A 22,872-nucleotide genomic window follows, 5' to 3' on the forward strand; every position below is an offset into this window, starting at 1 on the left:
GGTATAACACAGTGGCACAATGCGGCCCCCGGGGGCCTGTGTTTATTTTTTATTGACAGAGATTAAAGCTTTAGTTTTATTCCGCTATGAATTAATTCAGCCCTATTGCCCCCACCCCATCCGTTCCCCTATCTCTGAGGCTGCTCTTCAGCATTAAAGGGGTTGTTCAGCTTTAAATTAACCCTTACTAGGGCCGATTGGTGCACTTACTTGCCCCCTGTAACCCTGAAACAAAAAAGCGCATCCGGACCCAGATGCAGCGCGTGTATAGGAACATCTGGCGCAGCCAATGGGAAGCTCTATATAAAGCAGTACGCGGCTTCTGGAATTCCAGTAGTGATAATGAATTCTTTTGGTGCAAGGTCACCGGCCGCATTTGGCTGAGCTGCTCCTTGGATTCCTTCATTAAAGGAGAAGTTAAGCCTTAAATGAATCTGCTGTATTTTATTTGCTGTTCTAGGTGCAGCAGCCCTATAGCAGTAACGATCCAGGGCTTCACAGTTGCAGCTCTTCTTGTTCAGCCATCGTTTGTGTGTCGGTGGCCCTGCACGTGCTCAGTGGGCTCTGTGCTGTTTGGCTTGTGGATAAAGCTATTATAGGTCTGAGCCAATTTTCAGGCTCTCTGATGGGCCCTAGGGGGTCCATTCCATCCCGGGGCTATTACCCCTGATGTTTGTTTAATTTATCAGTACTACAGTGCTTCTGATTGGTCAGTGGCCCTATACCAGCCGTTTCCCCTGACTTTGCTGTATCAAGTTCAGGGGGTGCTTCCCGCCATCGCACAAACCACCAGGAGGGCCGGTTGCCTTAACAGCTTTGGTATTGGCTCTCCTTGTTCGGCCATCTTTTGTGTGTCAGCGGCACCGCACATGCTCAGTGGGCTCTGGGCAGGCAAGTTGCTGTCTGGCTTGTGGACAAAGCCCTAGGGGGTCCATTCCAGCCCGGGGCTATTTCCCCTGATCTTTGTTTCATTTATCAGTCCTACGACGCTTCTGATTGGTCAGTGGCCCTATACATTGCTCGCTGCCGTCCCACAAACCCCCAGGAGGGCCGGTTGCCTTCCAGCTTTGGTACTGGCCCTTTAATGCCCGACTCGCAGGTTGATTGGCCCAGTTTGCTCGATTTATTCCGCAGCTTCTCAGAGAATTAAATTTATGCGCAGAACATGAGTCAGGATCTGGCGCGTTTGACACGTCTCAGCGGCGCGGCTGTGTTCCGTAATTATGCCCCCCGCCCCCCCGGAAAGGGGGGGGTGCAACTGGGAAAGGCAGTTTTAAAGGGGAACTAAACACTTTGTCATAAAAATGATAATAACTGATGGTGTCTTGGGCCCAGACACCCACTTATTGTACAGCGCTGCGGATATGTTGGCGCTTTATAAATAAATGTTAATAATAATAAAGGCAGATTAAAGGCAACGTTATCCCTTCTAAAGCAATTAAAACATTAGTAAAGGGGTAGGTTCACCTTCACGTTAACTTTTAGTACATTAAAGATTGACACATATTCTGCAACTTTTTAATTGGTCTTCATTATCTTTTTGTCATACTTTTTTAAATTATTTGCCTTTTGCTTCCGTCCAACTTTCAAATGGGGGTCACTGACCCCGGCAGCCAAACCCTATTGCTCTGTGAGGCTCCAGTTTTATTGTTATTGTTAATTTCTATGACCTTTTTTTCTATTCAGCCCCTCCCCTATTTATATATCAGTCTCCCAGTCAAACCACTGCCTGGTTACTAAGGTAATTTGGACCCTAGCAACCAGACAGCTGGCGAACAAAAAGTGAAATAACTAAAAAACGACAAATAATTAAAAATGAAGACCAATTGCAAGTTGTCTCATAATATCATTCTCTACACCATTCTGAAAGTTAATTTTAATGTATAATTCGGATACCAGTTCAGCTCTATAAGGGTTAATCGGAGCGCTTGGCTCTGGCATCCTCTCCCCTGGGGGGCCCCGGCCTGAAGGCCACTTAGACTGGGATTTGGGTGGGTGCCACTGTGTGAGGCTTCCGGGCGCCCAACTTGAAGGTCAGTCGGGGTGAGACTCGGGCAAACACTTATTTACTGCCCTAGATATTCTTGGCACAGATTGGGAACGGCTGATCCGGATGTTTTTGTGTCCGGACCAAGTGAGGGGCCTCGGATGGTTCCTTCAGCCAATGAGCTTGTACTGTCGGACCTGCTGCATTTGTAGCAGCGCAATTGCCACAGTTGTTGTGGGGTAACAAAAGGCCACACGGGGTTCTTTTGTAATGGAGCAGAAACAGGTCGGTACCAGAAACTTCTCATAGTGATAGGGAGAGAATTCAGAAAGCTACAACTTGGACTTAGTAGCAGAGAATGAATAGGGAAGGATGGAGCACATTGGAGCAGATGGAGTAAGGCAGACGAGTGAGACGGGGGGGCACTGACCCCGACAGCCAAAAAACTATCGGCCCGTGAGGCTCTAGATTTTATTGTTATTGTTACTTTTTATTCCTTAGTCCAATTCATATACCAGTCTTTCATTCAAACCACTCTCTGGTTGCTAAGGCAATTTGGACCCTAGCAACCAAATGGGTACCTGGGTAATACTGAGGTACGAAGGTGTCAGTGTTTTGGGGGTTGGGCTCGACAACATGTACTTGGGGGGCTGTGTATATGAGTTCTGTCTCATCCCATTAGCCCATTACAGTGTGTGTTTATTTTCTACCCATCATTCTCTGTGAGTCACATGGTGTAACTGAAGACTGATAACTATTGGAGTTTAACGTTATATATTCCCCCCTCTCCCTTTATTTTTGTTGCCCCTCCAGATAGTGTGTAAGGAAGGGGCGTCACTCTTAGCTGTGAATGAGCAGCTGTCTCTATTGAAACTGCGGCGTCTCTTTGTGAAAATAACAGCTGCCGCCTACACTCTCAGCCATTGCCCCCCGAGTTTCACTTCAATTGACCAAACTGCTGTCTGTGACCTGCTTTAATTGCTTATAGGGACCTGGCCTATAGATTTCAGGAGATACCACACAACTATGGCACACAGGGATCCCCCTGTACTAAGCACAATTCAGCAGGAACAGCCCCCTAAGTTTGCCCATAGCCTGTACAGAGAGATACCATAAAACTATGGCACATAGGGATTCCCCTGTACTAAGCACAATTCAGCAGGAACAGCCCCCTAAGTTTGCCCATAGCCTGTACAGAGAGATACCATAAAACTATGGCACATAGGGATTCTCCTGTACTAAGCACAATTCAGCAGGAACAGCCCCCTAAGTTTGCCCATAGCCTGTACAGAGAGATACCATAAAACTATGGCACATAGGGATTCCCCTGTACTAAGCACAATTCAGCAGGAACAGCCCCCTATGTTTGCCCATAGCCTGTACAGAGAGATACCATAAAACTATGGCACATAGGGATTCCCCTGTACTAAGCACAATTCAGCAGGAACAGCCCCCTAAGTTTGCTCATAGCCTGTACAGAGAGATACCATAAAACTATGGCACATAGGGATTCCCCTGTACTAAGCACAATTCAGCAGGAACAGCCCCCTAAGTTTGCTCATAGCCTGTACAGCGAGATCCCATAAAACTATGGCACATAGGGATTCCCCTGTACTAAGCACAATTCAGCAGGAACAGTAAGGCAATAGGCCCATGTAGTTTATACATGACACAGGGCTGTGCCACAGTGTATCCATGTACATAACATTTCTGTTTGCTCATTGGCCGCTGCCCCTGTGTATATCACGGCCGTGCTACTAACCATTTGCTTCTCCATTCATTGTTCATGTGTCCCTTTTTTCGTTTGTCATATAGTTTTGTACCAGTGGCTCGAAGCAGACCGGCATGGCAAGGGCCACGACACAGGTAAACCGGGCTGGCCGCTAGTCCGCTCACCCCACCAATCACGGGGCCACTTGAGATTTGCTCCTTAGTAATTCTGCACTCTTTCCTGCCGCTGCTTCCTCACTCCCTCCGGGGGTCCCCCCCCCCGACTGACTGACCCCCACTCTTAGTTAATCCAAAACATCTTGTCTGAACAAGCAGAGATCTAAGGCCCGAACCCCCCTACGGAGAGATTAGTCGCCCGCGGTATCACTGGCAACTAATCCCTCCACGGGGCATTAGCCTAAAGGGTTAATGGCCCAGTTATGTCATGATCTGGCCAATGACTGCTCTCAAAGTCCTTATGTGCAGTCTGATTGGCTTCTGCCTCTGGTGATGGCCAATGGCAGGGCCTGTAATGGAGCCTTGATAGATAGGCTTTAGTATTAATGCAAAAAGAAATGAAGGAAGAGATCTACATTCCACCCCTGGTCCCGGTGCCCCCCCAGCACCCCCATATCCCCCCCCCCCCCAAATCCACTCTCTGCTTGTGCCAAGATGTTTTGCTTTCTGTCCCCCCCTCCTATCTTATCACATCTGGGACAATACTTACCCTTTAGCTGCCACCGATTGGCTAATCGTGCTTCCTATATCTGGGTTCTGTCTGCTCCCCAAAAATCTGTCTTTACTGCTGTAATTTATCCGGACTTTTCTAGGGTAGGAATAATTATTGGCGTTGGGGGGGGGGGGGGTCTAATTCTTAAATTCTTATCTCTCCGTTATCATCAAAGTGCCAGGAATGTTGATAGAGATTGCAGCTTTATTTGCGTTTCTCTTTAGCTGTGAGTTATTTCTAGATAAACCCAGGGCGGAATTATCTACTTAATGATCCGTTACACACACAGTGTGGGAGGGGGGGCGCTGTAAGCCCTGTGCATATATAGGGTTAACCCATTAGGTATTTGCTCAGGAGTTAACTCTGCGGTACCCTCCATCCCTAAGGGCACTGATAATTCTATGGATAATAAAGGGGGGGGGCGACTGCTGGGAAAAGTCCATGGGAAGAAATGAGTGTCCTGGGTATATTTGCCCTTTAGCTGTATTTGCCTCCATCAAAACCAGAACTGTCCAGTCTTCTAAATGCTGTGGGGGGGCTGCTAGTGGGATGGTCCAAAGTCTGCCCCCCCCCACCATTCCTTTAGGCAGTGTCATATGTTATAGAATATCCTATTCCTAGCAACTTTGCAATTGGTCTTCATTATGTATTTGTTATAGTTGAGTTGCCTTCCGTGCTACAGCTTTCAAATGGGGGTCGCTGACCCCCGGCAGCCAAAAAGCTATTGCCCCATAAGGCTTCAATTTTATTGTTATTGTTACTGTTTATTACTTATTTTTTTATTCAACCCCTCCCCTATTCATATTCCAGTCTCACATTTAAACCACTGCCTGGTTGCTAAGGTGAACAGAACACTAGCAACCGGAATCCTTCTGAAATTTCAAACTGTAAATTGACAGCAGTGTGGCCCCTAATGGTAATTTCAGGGTTTGCTTGAGCCAATTGGATTGGACGCTGTGTGCCATAGGTAACATGCACCGCAACTTGTGATTGGTTTGCCACAACTGATTCTGATTGGTGCACGGAACCCAAATTGAGGGGGATACTCAGGAAGCTCTCTATTATGCCAGATTTCTGGCTGTAAATGCTGCATTGTGGGTAATAAAAATGGCGGCAGGCACATTGCCCTGTGTCCTCAGGTAAGCGCTGTTCTGTGTATAATTAGCCTTGTTTGTATTATACAGAAACCTGGATCACAAAGGCTCACACTCACTTTATTATTACTGATTGTATCCGAGTGCTGCGTTTCTATTGGTCGGTTCAAACGCCTACATGTGTTTTTGGCTTGTTGCAATGCGGATCTAATTAACTCAATGTGACAATGTTGCAGGGGAAAACTTTGAGCAGAGTCCACTGAGGAGAACCTTCAAGTCTAAAGTTCTGGCCCACTATCCGCAGAACGTCGAGTGGAGTCCATTCGATCAAGATGCTGTCAACATGGTGAGTCCGGGGCTTTCTTGTACCGTAAATATGGGAGACTTCACCTGCTGCGTAATGAGGAATGAATGGATATTGGGGAGTTGTATCAGGAGTCAGAACCAGCAGTGCAGGGAAGGGAAAGGGACAGGCACAGTGACAGTTACACATAACTATAAACCCAGTGAGAATGAGGGATGAATGGATATTGGGGAGTTGTATCAGGAGTCAGAACCAGCAGTGCAGGGAAGGGAAAGGGACAGACACAGTGACAGTTACACATAACTATAAACCCAGTGAGAATGAGGAATGAATGGATATTGGGGAGTTTATTCAGGAGTCAGAACCAGCAGTGCAGAGAAGGGAAAGGGGACAGGCACAGTGACCGTTCACAGCATTAACTATAAACCCAGTGAGAATGAGGAATGAATGGATATTGAGGAGTTGTATCAGGAGTCCAGAAACCGAGCAGTGCCAGGGAGGGAAAAGGACAGACACCAGTGACAGTTACACATACTATAAACCCAGTGAGCATGTAGGGATGAATGGATATTGGGGAGTTGGTATCAGGAGTCAGCAACCAGCCAGTGCCAGGGAAGGGAAAGGGACATGACCACAGTGACAAGTTACACATAACTATAAACCCAGTGAGATCGAGGATGAATGGATATTGGGGAGTTAATCAGGAGTCAGAACCCAGCAGTGGCAGAGAGGGACAGGGACCAGACACCAGTGACAGTTACACATCACTATAAACCCAGTGAGAATGAGGGATGAATGGATATTGGGGAGTTGTATCAGGAGTCAGAACCAGCAGTGCAGGGAAGGGAAAGGGACAGACACAGTGACAGTTACACATAACTATAAACCCAGTGAGAATGTGGGTTGAGTTTCCCTTTAAATAAAAGTCACAGCAAAATCCCTGCAGGAAAGGACACAGTTTAATATTCCCATCATGTCGGTCCCTTCCCAGGAGTCTGCGGGAAGCAATTTTGTTTATCTTTTTTTTGTTATTGGGCAGCAAGATGATAGAAATTAGGAGAAAATTGCTTCTCTCCAGTCTGCAGTGAGACAGAACAGGCAGCCTTAGCTGTCTTAGATGTGTGTATATATATATATCACCCTTTTTGGCAATAAACAACTTTTTATTTTCATTTAAGACCTGTGAGTGCGACTGCTGAATTCTTTTTATATATATATATAGTGTGTGTCCGTCTGTGTGTGTGTGTGTCCGTCTGTGTGTGTGTGTGTGTGTGTGTGTCCCCGTCTGTGTGTGTGTGTGTCCGTGTGTGTGTGTGTGTGTGTCCGTCTGTGTGTGTGTGTGTGTCCGTCGTTGTGTGTGTGTGTGCCGTCTGTGTGTGTGTGTGTCCGTCCTGTGTGTGTGTGTGTGTGTGTTGGTGTGTGTCGTCCGTGTGTGTGTGTGTCGTCGTGTGTGTGTGTGTGTGTCCGCTGTGTGTGTGTTCGTCTGTTGTGTGTGGTCCGTCTTTGTGTGTGTGTCCGTGCTGTGTGTGTGTGTGTGTCCGTCTGTGTGTGTGGTGTGTGTGTGTTCCGTGTGTGTGTGTGTGTCCGTCTGTGTGTGTGTGTGTCCGTCTGTGTGTGTGTGTGTGTGTCCGTCTGTGGTCGTGTGTGTCCGTCTGGTGTGTGTGTGTCCGTCTGTGTGTGTGTGTGTGTGTGTGTGTGTCCTCTTGTGTGTGTGTCTTGTGTTGTGTCCGCTGTGTGTGTGTGTGTGCCTGTGTGTGGTTGTTCCGTCTGTGTGTGTGTGTCCGTCGTGTGGTGGTGTGTGTGGTTCGTCTGTGTGTGTGTGTGTGTGTGTGTCCGTGTGTGTGTGTCTGTGTGTTGTGTGTGTGTGTGTCCGTCGTGTGTGTTGTTGTCGTGTGTGTGTGTGTCTCTGTGGTGTGTGTTGTGTTCTGTGTGTGTGGTTCCGTCTGTGTGTGTTGTGTGCGTCGTGTGTGGTGTGTTCGTCTGTGTGTGTGTCCGTCTGTGTGTGTGAGCAGCACCTCCTGCATGTCAGAACTAAGCCCCGCCCACAGGCTCCCTGCAGGCCCTGCCCCTTCCCCAACCCCATCAATCTACAATCCCTCCTGCCTGGGGAAGTACAGAAAAACAGATTTGAGGGTAATAGGGGTAAAAGGGGCATAAGGAAGTGTAGGTGCTGGTGTTACCCCCCCCCCCCCCACCATGTGTACCATTACCATCTCTGCTGGTTACAGGCTCTTCTGCATTCACACTACGACTGCCAGTGATGTCAGCGGCACATCTGCGGGAGCTGCCATTGAATAGGCAGACGGGGGGGGGGGGGGGGGTAATTGATAAACACAGGGAGCTTTCTCCTCTCCCACCTGCCTTTCCTGTGGGCGACTCCGGGATAAAACAAAACCCCATTCTGTGGGGCAGCTGCATTAAAAAATCAAATGTCCCTGCAAGCAATCTGATTGGGTAACGGTGCTGTTGCACGAGGGGAGGGGGGGGATAAATAAAAGATCTGAGCTCAGCTGCCCAATTTGTCTTTCCTGTGATTGTGTCACAGCCTTAAATGTCATAGAGAGAGCGGGGCAGAATATTAAGTACATTTATCTAATAATCATATGGGCAGAATGGTGTGTGAGTGAATAGCTTATTGTGTGCCCAGAGCATTCCTTCTCTGTATATTTGTATTTATACATATGGGTAGGGGGTGCCATAGTGTTTCCCTTAGACAGTACAGTATGGGGGTACAGGTTATTGTGTGCCCAGAACATTCCCTCTCTGTATATTTGTATTTATACATATGGGTAGGGGGTGCCATAGTGTTTCCCTTAGACAGTACAGTATGGGGGTACAGCTTATTGTGTGCCCAGAACATTCCTTCTCTGTATATTTGTATTTATACATATGGGTAGGGGGTGCCATAGTGTTTCCCTTAGACAGTACAGTATGGGGGTACAGCTTATTGTGTGCCCAGAACATTCCTTCTCTGTATATTTGTATTTATACATATGGGAGGGAGGTGCCATAGTGTTTCCCTTAGACAGTACAGTATGGGGGTACAGCTTATTGTGTGCCCAGAGCATTCCTTCTCTGTATATTTGTATTTATACATATCTGTAGGGGGTGCCATAGTGTTTCCCTTAGACAGTACAGTATGGGGGTACAGCTTATTGTGTGCCCAGAGCATTCCTTCTCTGTATATTTGTATTTATACATATCTGTAGGGGGTGCCATAGTGTTTCCCTTAGACAGTACAGTAAGGGGGTACAGCTTATTGTGTGCCCAGAACATTCCTTCTCTGTATATTTGTATTTATACATATGGGAGGGAGGTGCCATAGTGTTTCCCTTAGACAGTACAGTAAGGGGGTACAGCTTATTGTGTGCCCAGAACATTCCTTCTCTGTATATTTGTATTTATACATATGGGAGGGAGGTGCCATAGTGTTTCCCTTAGACAGTACAGTAAGGGGGTACAGCTTATTGTGTGCCCAGAACATTCCTTCTCTGTATATTTGTATTTATACATATGGGTAGGAGGTGCCGTAGTGTTTCCCTTAGACAGTACAGTATGGGGGTACAGCTTATTGTGTGCCCAGAGCATTCCTTCTCTGTATATTTGTATTTATACATATGGGAGGGAGGTGCCATAGTGTTTCCCTTAGACAGTACAGTATGGGGGTACAGCTTATTGTGTGCCCAGAACATTCCTTCTCTGTATATTTGTATTTATACATATGGGAGGGAGGTGCCATAGTGTTTCCCTTAGACAGTACAGTATGGGGGTACAGCTTATTGTGTGCCCAGAACATTCCTTCTCTGTATATTTGTATTTATACATATGGGTAGGGGGGTGCCATAGTGTTTCCCTTAGACAGTACAGTATGGGGGTACAGCTTATTGTGTGCCCAGAGCATTCCTTCTCTGTATATTTGTATTTATACATATGGGTAGGGGGTGCCATAGTGTTTCCCTTAGACAGTACAGTATGGGGGTACAGCTTATTGTGTGCCCAGAACATTCCTTCTCTGTATATTTGTATTTATACATATGGGTAGGAGGTGCCATAGTGTTTCCCTTAGACAGTACAGTATGGGGGTACAGCTTATTGTGTGCCCAGAACATTCCTTCTCTGTATATTTGTATTTATACATATGGGTAGGAGGTGCCATAGTGTTTCCCTTAGACAGTACAGTATGGGGGTACAGCTTATTGTGTGCCCAGAACATTCCCTCTCTGTATATTTGTATTTATACATATGGGTAGGGGGTGCCATAGTGTTTCCCTTAGACAGTACAGTATGGGGGTACAGCTTATTGTGTGCCCAGAACATTCCCTCTCTGTATAGTTACACACATATGGTTTCCCCCCGCAGCTGTGCATGCCCAAGGGCCTATCGTTCCGGACACAGGCCGACGACAGGGACCCGGAGTTCCATTCGTTCATCATCACGCGGGAGGACGGCTCGCGCACCTACGGCTTCGTGCTGACCTTTTACGAGGAGGTGACGAGCCGGCAGATCTGCGCCGCCATGCAGACGCTGTACCAGATGCACAACGCGGAGCAGAGTAACAGCGTCTACGCCTCGTCGTCGTGCAGCATGGACTCGCTGGCGAGCAGCGCGGACGAGAGCGACGACGCCTCATTGGCCAAGTCCCAGCGCTACAACTCGTACGACATCAGTAAGGACACGCTGTACGTCTCCAAGTGCATCTGTCTGATCACGCCGCTGCCGTTCATGCAGTCGTGCAGGAAGTTCCTGACGCAGTTGTACAAGGCGGTCACCTCGCCGCAGCCCCCGCCGCTGCCGCTGGAGAGCTACATCCATAACATTCTGTACGAGGTGCCGCTGCCCCCCCCGGGGAGGTCGCTCAAGTTCTACGGGGTATACGAGGCTATTGTGTGCCAGAGGCCGGGGCCCAGCGAGCTGCCCCTCTCCGACTACCCCCTCAGGGAGACCTTTGAGTTGTTGGGACTGGAAAACCTCGTGCAGCTTTTTACCTGCGTCCTGCTGGAAATGCAGATCCTGCTCTATTCCCAAGGTGGGTTCCGTCTCCCCCCCCCCCCCCCCATCCCCTACACATTTGCCCAATTATTTCCCAACTTGGATCTTGTTTGGCCATCTTTTCTGTGTCAATGGCACTGCACGTGCTCAGTGGGCTCTGGGCTGCTGCTGGGAAGGTAAGCTTAAGGGGAGTGGGAAATCATCAAACAAAGTGAGGATCAGCTGCCGTACAGGGCTGTTTATGAATCTGTTTTGATGCAGACTGCAGTGGGTTCTATGCTGCCATGTATTGTGAATTATTTTCTAATCAGCCTTGTATTGTGACTGATATATTGTATATACTTTGTATTGTGACTGATATATTGTATATAGACTGTATTGTGCGTGGGTCCCAAGCTCAGGGAAGTGATAGCAGCCCAGAGCATGTTCAGGGGAGGCTACAGGGCATCTTCAGAGGCACAGATCTTGGGGCCATGGGCTGGTACAGAATCCCAAGCATAAGGTTTCTAGTGGTGGTGTACCCCTAAAATACAGCAGACTCCATGACAATTGGTGGGCCTGGGGGCAGCGGGTGGACCTGGGGGTAAAAGGGCCATGGTAGGGCCTTGGGGAAAGGGGGCGTCAGGTGGGCCTGGGGGTAAAAGGGCCATGGTAGGGCCTGGGGGTAAAAGGGCCATGGCTGGGCCTGGGGGTAAAAGGGCCATGGTAGGGCCTGGGGGGAAAAAGGTCCATGGTGGGGCCTGGGGGGAAAGGGCCATGGTGGGGCCTGGGGGGAAAAGGGCCGTGGCTGGGCCTGGGGGGGAAAAGGGCCGTGGCTGGGCCTGGGGGGGAAAGGGCCGTGGCTGGGCCTGGGGCGAAAAGGGCCGTGGTAGGGCCTGGGGGGAAAAGGGGCCGTGGTAGGGCCTGGGGGGGAAAGGGGCCGTGGTAGGGCCTGGGGGGAAAAGGGCCCGTGGTAGGGCCTGGGGGGAAAAGGGCCCGTGGTAGGGCCTGGGGGGGGGAAAGGGGCCGTGGTAGGGGCAAAAGGGCCATGGTTGGGCCTGGGGAAAAGGGGGCCCAGATTGCTCCCAGACTCTCTCAGTAAAGCCCTAGCACAGAGAGGGGCCCGTAGACGTTAGGAGGCTGTGGTGCTGCAACATAAATCACTCACCCGTAGGAAATCCAGTCGTTGACGTTTACAGGCTGATAACTGCCTGTCACAAGCTGACAGTTTGCATTATGGGAGTGACAGGCGGCACACAGGGCAGTCGGGATATTTCAGCCGAGACGTGTGCCTTGTGCCTTATCCTCTTACAGTCATTGGCCCTTTAATTCGGCTGCGAGAGGGCCCACATGGAAATGAGGGACTTTTTGGAACAAAGGCTTTCAGGGCTGGCTTCCTATTGGCCGAGAAAGGAGCAGTGACGCCATCTTGAGCAATCTAGGCCAGGCCGGGCTTAGTGAGTGGTCAGTAGCTGCAGTGAGGCTGTTTAACCCCTGCCTTGCCAGGCTTGGAGCTTACATTACCTGCTGATTAATAATTAAGCCCTTTCCTTTACCCGACACCCCGTGGAAGCGGCTGCGTAAGGGAAAATGCCATTACAGAGCCGAGCTATTAAAGGGAAAGCTATCCCTACCGTTCCGTTTCTGTTCTATGGGCAGATTTGCTTGTTACTCATTGGCCGGCCGGGTATATTTGTTCCCCTTTAATCCTGCTGCCTGAGCTGCAGGGGTAACGGCGATAACATTTATTTGGAAATCATTTATTTCTGTTCCGGGGATCACATTAGGTTAAAATGATTATTTTCACGGGGATGAAAAACCCTTAATCTGCACTTGCCCTACTTTCCCTCTCCTGAAGGATTGGGCCAAATCCGCTCTGCAGGGGAACGTGACTCCTTATTGTCGCTAAAGGGAAAGTTCACTTCTATATAAAGTTTTTTCTGATATGATGCAGATAAACGCCAGTTTCCTATTGGTCACCTTAGGGCATTGTCACACACCCCCCCCCCATACAGCCTCACATAGAATGCCTCTTTTTAAAGTAAAATGGAAAGTGATATTTGGTTTCTAGGGTCAGTGAGCCCTGGCAACCAGAACTTTCCCTTTATTTGTTTGTATCTTTATATCTCCTTTTCTTAGTATCCACTTTTATATTATGATTTTGTTCATATTTCTTCTCGTTCCCCCCCCCCGGCACAGACTACCAGCGGCTAATGACAGTGGCAGAGGGCATCACCTCTCTCCTATTCCCCTTTCAATGGCAGCACGTCTACGTTCCCATCCTACCCGCCTCCCTTCTGCATTTCCTCGATGCGCCTGTTCCGTACCTGATGGGTCTTCAGTCCAAAGAAGGGACCGACCGCTCCAAACTTGAACTTCCTCAAGAGGCAAGTAACTTTTATAGTATCTCTCTGTACAGGCTATGGGCAAACTTAGGGGGCTGTTCCTGCTGAATTGTGCTTAGTACAGGGGAATCCCTATGTGCCATAGTTTTATGGTATCTCTCTGTACAGGCTATGGGCAAACTTAGGGGGCTGTTCCTGCTGAATTGTGCTTAGTACAGGGGAATCCCTATGTGCCATAGTTTTATGGTATCTCTCTGTACAGGCTATGGGCAAACTTAGGGGGCTGTTCCTGCTCAATTGTGCTTTGTACAGGGGAATCCCTATGTGCCATAGTTTTATGGTATCTCTCTGTACAGGCTATGGGCAAACTTAGGGGCTGTTCCTGCTCAATTGTGCAGGAATACCATTCCATAGTTTAATGTATCTCTCGTAACGCAGGCATGGAAAACTTAGGGAGCTGTCACTGCTCAATGGCTTATAGCCAGGAATCCCTGTGCCATATGTTTTCGGTATCCTCATCTAGTATCCCAGCGGGCAAACAGGGGGACTGTTCTGACCCCATATGTGCTCAGGTACATGGCGTAAATCCTATGTGCGATAGTTTTAGGATCCTCTGTACAACGCTATGAGCAAAACTTAGGGGCTTTCTGCTGAATGTGCTTAGTACATGGAGTAATCCTAAGCCCTTTGTTTCTATGGGTACTCCTGTACAGCTAGTGGCAAACTTAGGGGCTGTCTGGCTCAAATTTGCTCAGTACAAGGGATATCCTATGTGCCATAGTGCTTTAAGGTATCTCTCTGTACAGGCAGAGCAAACTAGGGGCCTTGTTCCTGCGAAGTGCTTAGTACAGGAAATCCTTGTTGCCAGAGTTTATGGATTTCTCTGAAAGGCAGGCAACTTAGGGGGCTGTCCTGCTCATGTGCTCATACAGGAACCCTATGTCCATAGTTATGGTATCATCTCTAGACAGGCTATGGGCAACTTAGGGGGCTGTTCCTGCTCAGTTGTCTCATACAGGATCCCTATGTCCAAGTTTTGGTATCATCTCTGTACAGCTAATGGCAAACCTAGGGCTTCTGCTCATGTGTCATACATAGGGAACCCTAGGTGCCATAGTTAATGGATCCTCTCGTACAGGCATGACAAAACTGTAGGGGGCTGTCCTGGCATAATTGGTCTACAGTACAGGGATCCCTATTGCGATGTTTAAGTATCTCTCTGAAACAATGGCTATGGCAAAGACACGGGAGGGCTAGTTCCTGGCTCAATTGTGCTCAGTACAGGGAATCCCTATTGCCATAGTTAATGGTATCTCTCTGTACAGCCATGCAAACAGGGAGCTGTTCCTGAATTGCTTAGTAAGGGAATTTATAGTTTTTGGTACTCTCTCTGTACGAGGCTATGGGGCAAACTTAGGGGCTGTTTCCTTGCAGTTTACTGATTCCCGAAGTATAGAACATCTCGAGCTTGAAACCATGAGGAGAAGCCGCGTCCTGGTTACTGATTCCCCCAGTGATAGAAACATCCGAGCTCCACATGAAGGAGAGCCCAGGAATTCCCAGTGTAGGAGGTGAAATGACGGCTCCTTCCTGATATCCGTGTTGCCTTCCTGTGACACAAACTGACTGAGGCTGCAGGGGTGCCGGCGGGCAGAGCTACTGAGTCATAAGATGTGATTTGGCAGGAGCCTACGCACAAGGCAGACATCGAATTTCTATTCCCAGTTGGACTGTAAAGATATAATATTAATTGCCGTTCCCTCTCCGGACAACTCTGTTTAATATCACTGGAAAGGTGATAGCTAGAATCTCAGCCATAAAGCAGGGCAGGACTGCTGCTTACAATGGGGGGATCAGATAGGATCTGTGCCACTGTGACAGAATGCTCTGTTATACAGATAGCTAGAATCTCAGCCATAAAGCAGGGCAGGACTGCTGCTTACAATGGGGGGATCAGATAGGATCTGTGCCACTGTGACAGAATGCTCTGTTATACAGATAGCTAGAATCTCAGCCATAAAGCAGGGCAGGACTGCTGCTTACAATGGGGGGATCAGATAGGATCTGTGCCACTGTGACAGAATGCTCTGTTATACAGATAGCTAGAATCTCAGCCATAAAGCAGGGCAGGACTGCTGCTTACAATGGGGGGATCAGATAGGATCTGTGCCACTGTGACAGAATGCTCTGTTATACAGATAGCTAGAATCTCAGCCATAAAGCAGGGCAGGACTGCTGCTTACAATGGGGGGGGGATCAGATAGGATCTGTGCCACTGTGACAGAATGCTCTGTTATACAGATAGCTAGAATCTCAGCCATAAAGCAGGGCAGGACTGCTGCTTACAATGGGGGGATCAGATAGGATCTGTGCCACTGTGACAGAATGCTCTGTTATACAGATAGCTAGAATCTCAGCCATAAAGCAGGGCAGGACTGCTGCTTACAATGGGGGGGGGATCAGATAGGATCTGTGCCACTGTGACAGAATGCTCTGTTATACAGATAGCTAGAATCTCAGCCATAAAGCAGGGCAGGACTGCTGCTTACAATGGGGGGATCAGATAGGGTCTGTGCCACTGTGACAGAATGCTCTGTTATACAGATAGCTAGAATCTCAGCCATAAAGCAGGGCAGGACTGCTGCTTACAATGGGGGGATCAGATAGGATCTGTGCCACTGTGACAGAATGCTCTGTTATACAGATAGCTAGAATCTCAGCCATAAAGCAGGGCAGGACTGCTGCGTACAATGGGGGGATCAGATAGGATCTGTGCCACTGTGACAGAATGCTCTGTTATACAGATAGCTAGAATCTCAGCCATAAAGCAGGGCAGGACTGCTGCTTACAATGGGGGGATCAGATAGGATCTGTGCCACTGTGACAGAATGCTCTGTTATACAGATAGCTAGAATCTCAGCCATAAAGCAGGGCAGGACTGCTGCTTACAATGGGGGGATCAGATAGGATCTGTGCCACTGTGACAGAATGCTCTGTTATACAGATAGCTAGAATCTCAGCCATAAAGCAGGGCAGGACTGCTGCTTACAATGGGGGGATCAGATAGGATCTGTGCCACTGTGACAGAATGCTCTGTTATACAGATAGCTAGAATCTCAGCCATAAAGCAGGGCAGGACTGCTGCTTACAATGGGGGGGGATCAGATAGGATCTGTGCCACTGTGACAGAATGCTCTGTTATACAGATAGCTAGAATCTCAGCCATAAAGCAGGGCAGGACTGCTGCTTACAATGGGGGGATCAGATAGGGTCTGTGCCACTGTGACAGAATGCTCTGTTATACAGATAGCTAGAATCTCAGCCATAAAGCAGGGCAGGACTGCTGCTTACAATGGGGGGATCAGATAGGATCTGTGCCACTGTGACAGAATGCTCTGTTATACAGATAGCTAGAATCTCAGCCATAAAGCAGGGCAGGACTGCTGCTTACAATGGGGGGGGGATCAGATAGGATCTGTGCCACTGTGACAGAATGCTCTGTTATACAGATAGCTAGAATCTCAGCCATAAAGCAGGGCAGGACTGCTGCTTACAATGGGGGGATCAGATAGGATCTGTGCCACTGTGACAGAATGCTCTATCTGATCCCCCCCCCCCCCCCCCCCTCCCATTGTAAGCAGCAGTCCTGCCCTGCTTTATGGCTGATATTCCAGCTATCTGTATAACAGAGCATTCTGTCACAGTATGGATATTGGGGAGTTGTATCAGGAGTCAGAACCAGCAGTGCAGGGAAGGGAAAGGGACAGACACAGTGACAGTTACACATAACTATAAACCCAGTGAGAATGAGGAATGAATGGATATTGAGGAGTTGTATCAGGAGTCAGAACCAGCAGTGCAGGGAAGGGAAAGGGACAGACACAGTGACAGTTACACATAACTATAAACCCAGTGAGAATGAGGAATGAATGGGTATTGGGGAGTTGTATCAGGAGTCAGAACCAGCAGTGCAGGGAAGGGAAAGGGACAGACACAGTGACAGTTACACATAACTATAAACCCAGTGAGAATGAGGAATGAATGGATATTGGGGAGTTGTATCAGGAGTCAGAACCAGCAGTGCAGGGAAGGGAAAGGGACAGACACAGTGACAGTTACACATAACTATAAACCCAGTGAGAATGAGGAATGAATGGGTATTGGGGAGTTGTATCAGGAGTCAGAACCAGCAGTGCAGGGAAGGGAAAGGGACAGACACAGTGACAGTTACACATAACTATAAACCCAGTGAGAATGTGGAATATTTTTTTTTTTAGACAAAAGATAGAAATTTAATAGATGACCACCTATAATTAAGTTTGGGTGACCTCAGGTTCTGGGGGCGGGGCTTACTGCTGAAGGCGCAGCCATAAGAATAAAGGGTCAGTAGTTTCTCTCACTCGTCACTTGGGGTTTATTTAGAAGTAATTGGAGAATTTGCTGCGGCGGAGATGTTCTTGAGCAGAGAAGCAGAGCTAAGTAACAGCACAACAGAGATGCTGAGACGGGGCTGAAGGATATCTAATTACACACTGGCTAATAGGGGGCTGAATGGCATCACTGCCGAAAGCGAAGAGCTTGAAGATTGTCATTAAGTGGCTTATTCAGCAGCTTCTTACTCCTGTCAGCTGTGTAACATGTTTAGCACTAGGTTTTCCCTTCTGTTTATTTCCCCTTGGATAAGCAGTACAGTATGGGGGTACAGCTTATTGTGTGCCCAGAACATTCCTTCTCTGTATATTTGTATTTATACATATGGGTAGGGGGTGCCATAGTGTTTCCCTTAGACAGTACAGTATGGGGGTACAGCTTATTGTGTGCCCAGAACATTCCCTCTCTGTATATTTGTATTTATACATATGGGTAGGGGGTGCCATAGTGTTTCCCTTAGACAGTACAGTATGGGGGTACAGCTTATTGTGTGCCCAGAACATTCCCTCTCTGTATATTTGTATTTATACATATGGGTAGGGGGTGCCATAGTGTTTCCCTTAGACAGTACAGTATGGGGGTACAGCTTATTGTGTGCCCAGAACATTCCTTCTCTGTATATTTGTATTTATACATATGGGTAGGGGGTGCCATAGTGTTTCCCTTAGACAGTACAGTATGGGGGTACAGCTTATTGTGTGCCCAGAACATTCCTTCTCTGTATATTTGTATTTATACATATGGGTAGGGGGTGCCATAGTGTTTCCCTTAGACAGTACAGTATGGGGGTACAGCTTATTGTGTGCCCAGAACATTCCCTCTCTGTATATTTGTATTTATACATATGGGTAGGGGGTGCCATAGTGTTTCCCTTAGACAGTACAGTATGGGGGTACAGCTTATTGTGTGCCCAGAACATTCCTTCTCTGTATATTTGTATTTATACATATGGGTAGGGGGTGCCATAGTGTTTCCCTTAGACAGTACAGTATGGGGGTACAGCTTATTGTGTGCCCAGAACATTCCTTCTCTGTATATTTGTATTTATACATATGGGTAGGGGGTGCCATAGTGTTTCCCTTAGACAGTACAGTATGGGGGTACAGCTTATTGTGTGCCCAGAACATTCCCTCTCTGTATATTTGTATTTATACATATGGGTAGGGGGTGCCATAGTGTTTCCCTTAGACAGTACAGTATGGGGGTACAGCTTATTGTGTGCCCAGAACATTCCTTCTCTGTATATTTGTATTTATACATATGGGTAGGGGGTGCCATAGTGTTTCCCTTAGACAGTACAGTATGGGGGTACAGCTTATTGTGTGCCCAGAACATTCCGTCTCTGTATATTTGTATTTATACATATGGGTAGGGGGTGCCATAGTGTTTCCCTTAGACAGTACAGTATGGGGGTACAGCTTATTGTGTGCCCAGAACATTCCTTCTCCTCCTATAAATGGAGATATAGACAGATGCCCTGTGCTCTGTATTAGTAACAGCGCTTCTCTCTCTCTCGCAGGCCAACCTGTGCTTTGTGGATATCGATAACCATTTCATCGAGCTGCCCGAGGAGTTCCCCCAGTTTCCCAACAAGCTGGAATTCATTCAGGAAATCTCGGAGGTCCTGCTGCAATACGGGATCCCCCCCGAGGGCAACTTGCACTGCAGCGAGAGCGCCACCAAGCTGAAGAGCCTGGCCCTGGACGACTGGGTCAACGACAAGAAGAACGGCAACCTCTCCGGCAACAACATCAACATGTACGAACTGCTAAAGGGCAACGAGACCATCGCCCGGCTCCAGGCGCTGACTAAGCGGACGGGGATAACCATGGATAAAATCAACCTGGCGGCGCCCCTAGTGGACGCGGAGGACGAGCAGAAAGTCCAATGCGCCGAGAAGGAGCTTCAGGACTACAAACTCAACGTGCAGCTCCGGGAGGTCTTCGCCAATCGCTTCACACAGATGTTCTCCGACTACGAGGCCTTCGTGATTCAGTCGGCCCACGATATGGAGTCGTGGCTCAACAACAGGGAGCAGATGCAGAACTTCGACAAGGTGACCGCCAAACCGCGTTTTGATGTGTGGGGTGGTTTCCCTTTAAATTAACTTTTACTTTGATGTAGAGATTGATATTCTGAGACAGTTTGCAATTGGTCCTCATATTTTATTATTTGTGGTTTTTGAGTTATTTTGGTTTTTGTTCAGCAGCTATCTGGTTACTAGGGTCCAAATGACCTTAGCAACCAGGGAGCAGTTTGAATGAGAGGCTGGGCCTTAATAGGTAAACACATGATAAAAAGTAACAATAACAATAAAACTGGAGCCTCACAGAGCAATAGGGTTTGGCTCCCGGGGTCAGTGACCCCCATTTGAAAGCTGCATAGAGTTAGACGAAAAAAAGGGTTCTTAGACTAGTTGATAGGTTCTTCTTTAACCTAGCAACCAGGCAGTATTTTAAAAGAGAAACCGGAATATGAATAGAGGAGGGCCTCGATTGAAAGATAAGTAATAAAAAGTACCAATAACAATAAAACTGGAGCCTCACAGAGCAATAGGGTTTGGCTGCCGGGGTCAGTTATCCTGTTGCTAGGGCTCCAATTACCTTAGCAACCACGGAGGGGTTTGGATGAGAGACAGGTATATGAATAGGGGAGGGGCTGAATCTGAATAGAAAGATAAGGAATAAAAAGTAACAATAAAACTGGAGCCTCACAGAGCAATAGGGTTTGGCTGCCGGGATCAGTGACCCCCATTTTAAAGCTGCAAAGTGTCAGAAGAGGAAGGCAAATAAGTTGATAGAGGTTATTTACTTTTGACTTAACTCTTAGTTTGATGTAGAGAGTGATATTCTGAGACAATTTGTAATTGGTCTTTATTTTTTATTATTTGTAGTTTTTTTGTTATTTCACTTTTTGTTCAGCAGCTATCTGGTTACTAGGGTCCAAGTTACCTTAGTAACCAGGGAGTGGTTTGGATGACAGACAGGAATATGAATAGGGGAGGGGCTGAATAGAAAGATAAGGAATAAAAAGTAACAGTAACAATAAAACTGGAGCCTCACAGAGCAATAGGTTTTGGCTGCCGGGGTCAGTTATCCTGTTGCTAGGGTTCAAATTACCTTAGCAACCAGGGATGAGAGACTGGTATATGAATAGGGGAGGGGCTGAATAGAAAGATAAGGAATAAAAAGTAACAATAAAACTGGAGCCTCACAGAGCAATAGGTTTTGGCTGCCGGGGTCAGTTATCCTGTTGCTAGGGTTCAAATTACCTTAGCAACCAGGGATGAGAGACTGGTATATGAATAGGGGAGGGGCTGAATAGAAAGATAAGGAATAAAAAGTAACAATAAAACTGGAGCCTCACAGAGCAATAGGGTTTGGCTGCCGGGGTCAGTGACCCCCATTTGAAAGCTGCTGAAGAGTTAGATACAAAAGAGCAAATAGGTCATAGATAGATAATGAAGACCAATTGAAAAGTTGCTTAGAATAGGACATTTTATACTAAAAGTTATCTTACAGATAGGGTTTTTTTTTTTCACTGTTTCTATTCTCTTCCTGACGAGCAGCAGCAGTGCTGTGTTGCTTTATGGCAGGGATTCTAGGTATAAACACTGGGCAAATCTATATCTGGGCAGTGATCTGTAGCAACCAGTTGGCGGTTAGGCTTTTACAGCCAGCTGTGGGTAGGGCAACAGAAGCAAACATCTGATTGGTTGCCATTGGTTACCGCCCAGGTGCATATAAATGAGCCCCAGTGTGTTACAAGACCAAGCAGGATTAGTTCCCCTTTATTAGCATTACCGTATTTGTTTGACACCTCAGACTGACCTGTCTCCTCCTCCAATCGCAGGCTTCCTTTCTGTCCGACCAGCCGGAGCCGTACCTGCCGTTCCTGTCCCGTTTCATCGAGACGCAGATGTTTGCCACCTTCATAGACAATAAAATTATGTCCCTGTGGGACGAGAAGGAGCCGCTGCTGCGCGTGTTCGATTCCCGCATCCAGAAGTTGAGGCTGTACAACGGCCGCGCCCCCGCGCTCAGGTCCTCCAATTATAAGAAATGCACCGCCCTGAAGGAGGCAGGTTTGTGTCTACAGCCACGGGTCTGGCTCTGTGTAAGCAGGATGGTGGCCTGGAGCGGCCATATTGTTCCCTTAATGGGGTGGTGCACCTTTAAGTTAACTCTTAGTATGTTATAGAACGGCCAGTTCTGAGCAACTTTTCAATTGGTCTTTATTATGTTGGGTTAAAAAACCCACATACGCTTCTTCAACTTATTCCAAACTCCCCACACCTCTTCGCCCTATAGCGGAGCAGGTTGCTTGTGCGTTTCTAAGTGATCCCACCCCCCGTCTTTTGGTGGCGCCGCCCTGAACCCCCCAATTGTCCCATTGACTTTGACAGGGAAGATTTTCCAACCGCTGTCACTCTTACAACTTTGAAGCTGCACCCCCCAACCTCGAGTAACATAATCATGGGGTCACCCTGAATGAAACAGAGACATTTGTTGGATGACCCAATGTGGGAGGAGCCAACAACAGCCAATCAAATTTCACCCATTGACTTTAATGGGGAATTTTAAACTGCTGCCAATCTTACAGCTTTGAGGCCACACCCCCCAAACTTGAATCACATAATCATGGGGTCACCATGAATGAAAATGGATACCCAAAGGTAGGTGGAGCTACAAACAGCCAATCAAATTTCTTTACGTGATTTCAGCAGGGAAATTGTAACTGCTGCCAATCTCACACATTTAATGCCAGTGCCCCCAGACCGGGGGACTAAGGTTAAAGGTTAGGAAAAGTAGGCGGAGCCTCCAACAGCCAATCCATTTCCACCCATTACATTTCATTGATTTATATTTAAACTTATGCCATTATTTAAGTATTAATTCCAGGGTTGTTAAACTTTGCAGAGTTAGTCACTGGGTAACTGCAGTTCCAGATTAGAAAAAAGGGGCGTAGCCACCAACTGCCAATCAGATGTCACCTATTGCTCTGTGAGGCTCCAGTTTTATTGTTAATGTTACTCTTTATAGTTTTCTTTTTTATTCAGCCCCTCCCCTATTCATATACCAGCCTCTCATCCAAACCATTCCCTGGTAACTTGGACCCTAGCAACCAAATAGCTGCTGACAGGGTCGGACTGGGCCGCCGGGACACCGGGAAAATACCTGGTGGGCCCCAGTGGCCCATACCGGACCCTATTGCTGCTTCCTCTGGCCTCCAATGTCCTCCCCTGATGCATTTCACATACGCGCGTTCAGGAGAGGACGACAGACAGGGGCCCCTGCGGGGGG

General features: G+C 47.8%; 1 protein-coding gene across 4 annotated transcripts in view; it reads left to right on the plus strand.

Moving 5' to 3' along the window:
- dennd5b (DENN/MADD domain containing 5B) overlaps positions 1–22,872 on the plus strand; it is a 63,435-nt gene that overhangs the window by 14,106 nt on the left and 26,457 nt on the right. For 2 of the 4 annotated variants that reach the window (XM_031897714.1, XM_031897716.1), the window contains exons 2-7: positions 3,803–3,853; positions 5,758–5,867; positions 10,185–10,851; positions 12,993–13,180; positions 19,089–19,625; positions 21,422–21,653. In XM_031897714.1, coding sequence (XP_031753574.1) covers positions 3,803–3,853; positions 5,758–5,867; positions 10,185–10,851; positions 12,993–13,180; positions 19,089–19,625; positions 21,422–21,653 — 1,785 coding nt within the window. 4 annotated transcript variants of the gene reach the window in all.

The sequence above is a fragment of the Xenopus tropicalis genome, chromosome 3 (assembly GCF_000004195.4).
Source record: "Xenopus tropicalis strain Nigerian chromosome 3, UCB_Xtro_10.0, whole genome shotgun sequence".
In the NCBI taxonomy this organism is placed as follows: domain Eukaryota; kingdom Metazoa; phylum Chordata; class Amphibia; order Anura; family Pipidae; genus Xenopus; species Xenopus tropicalis.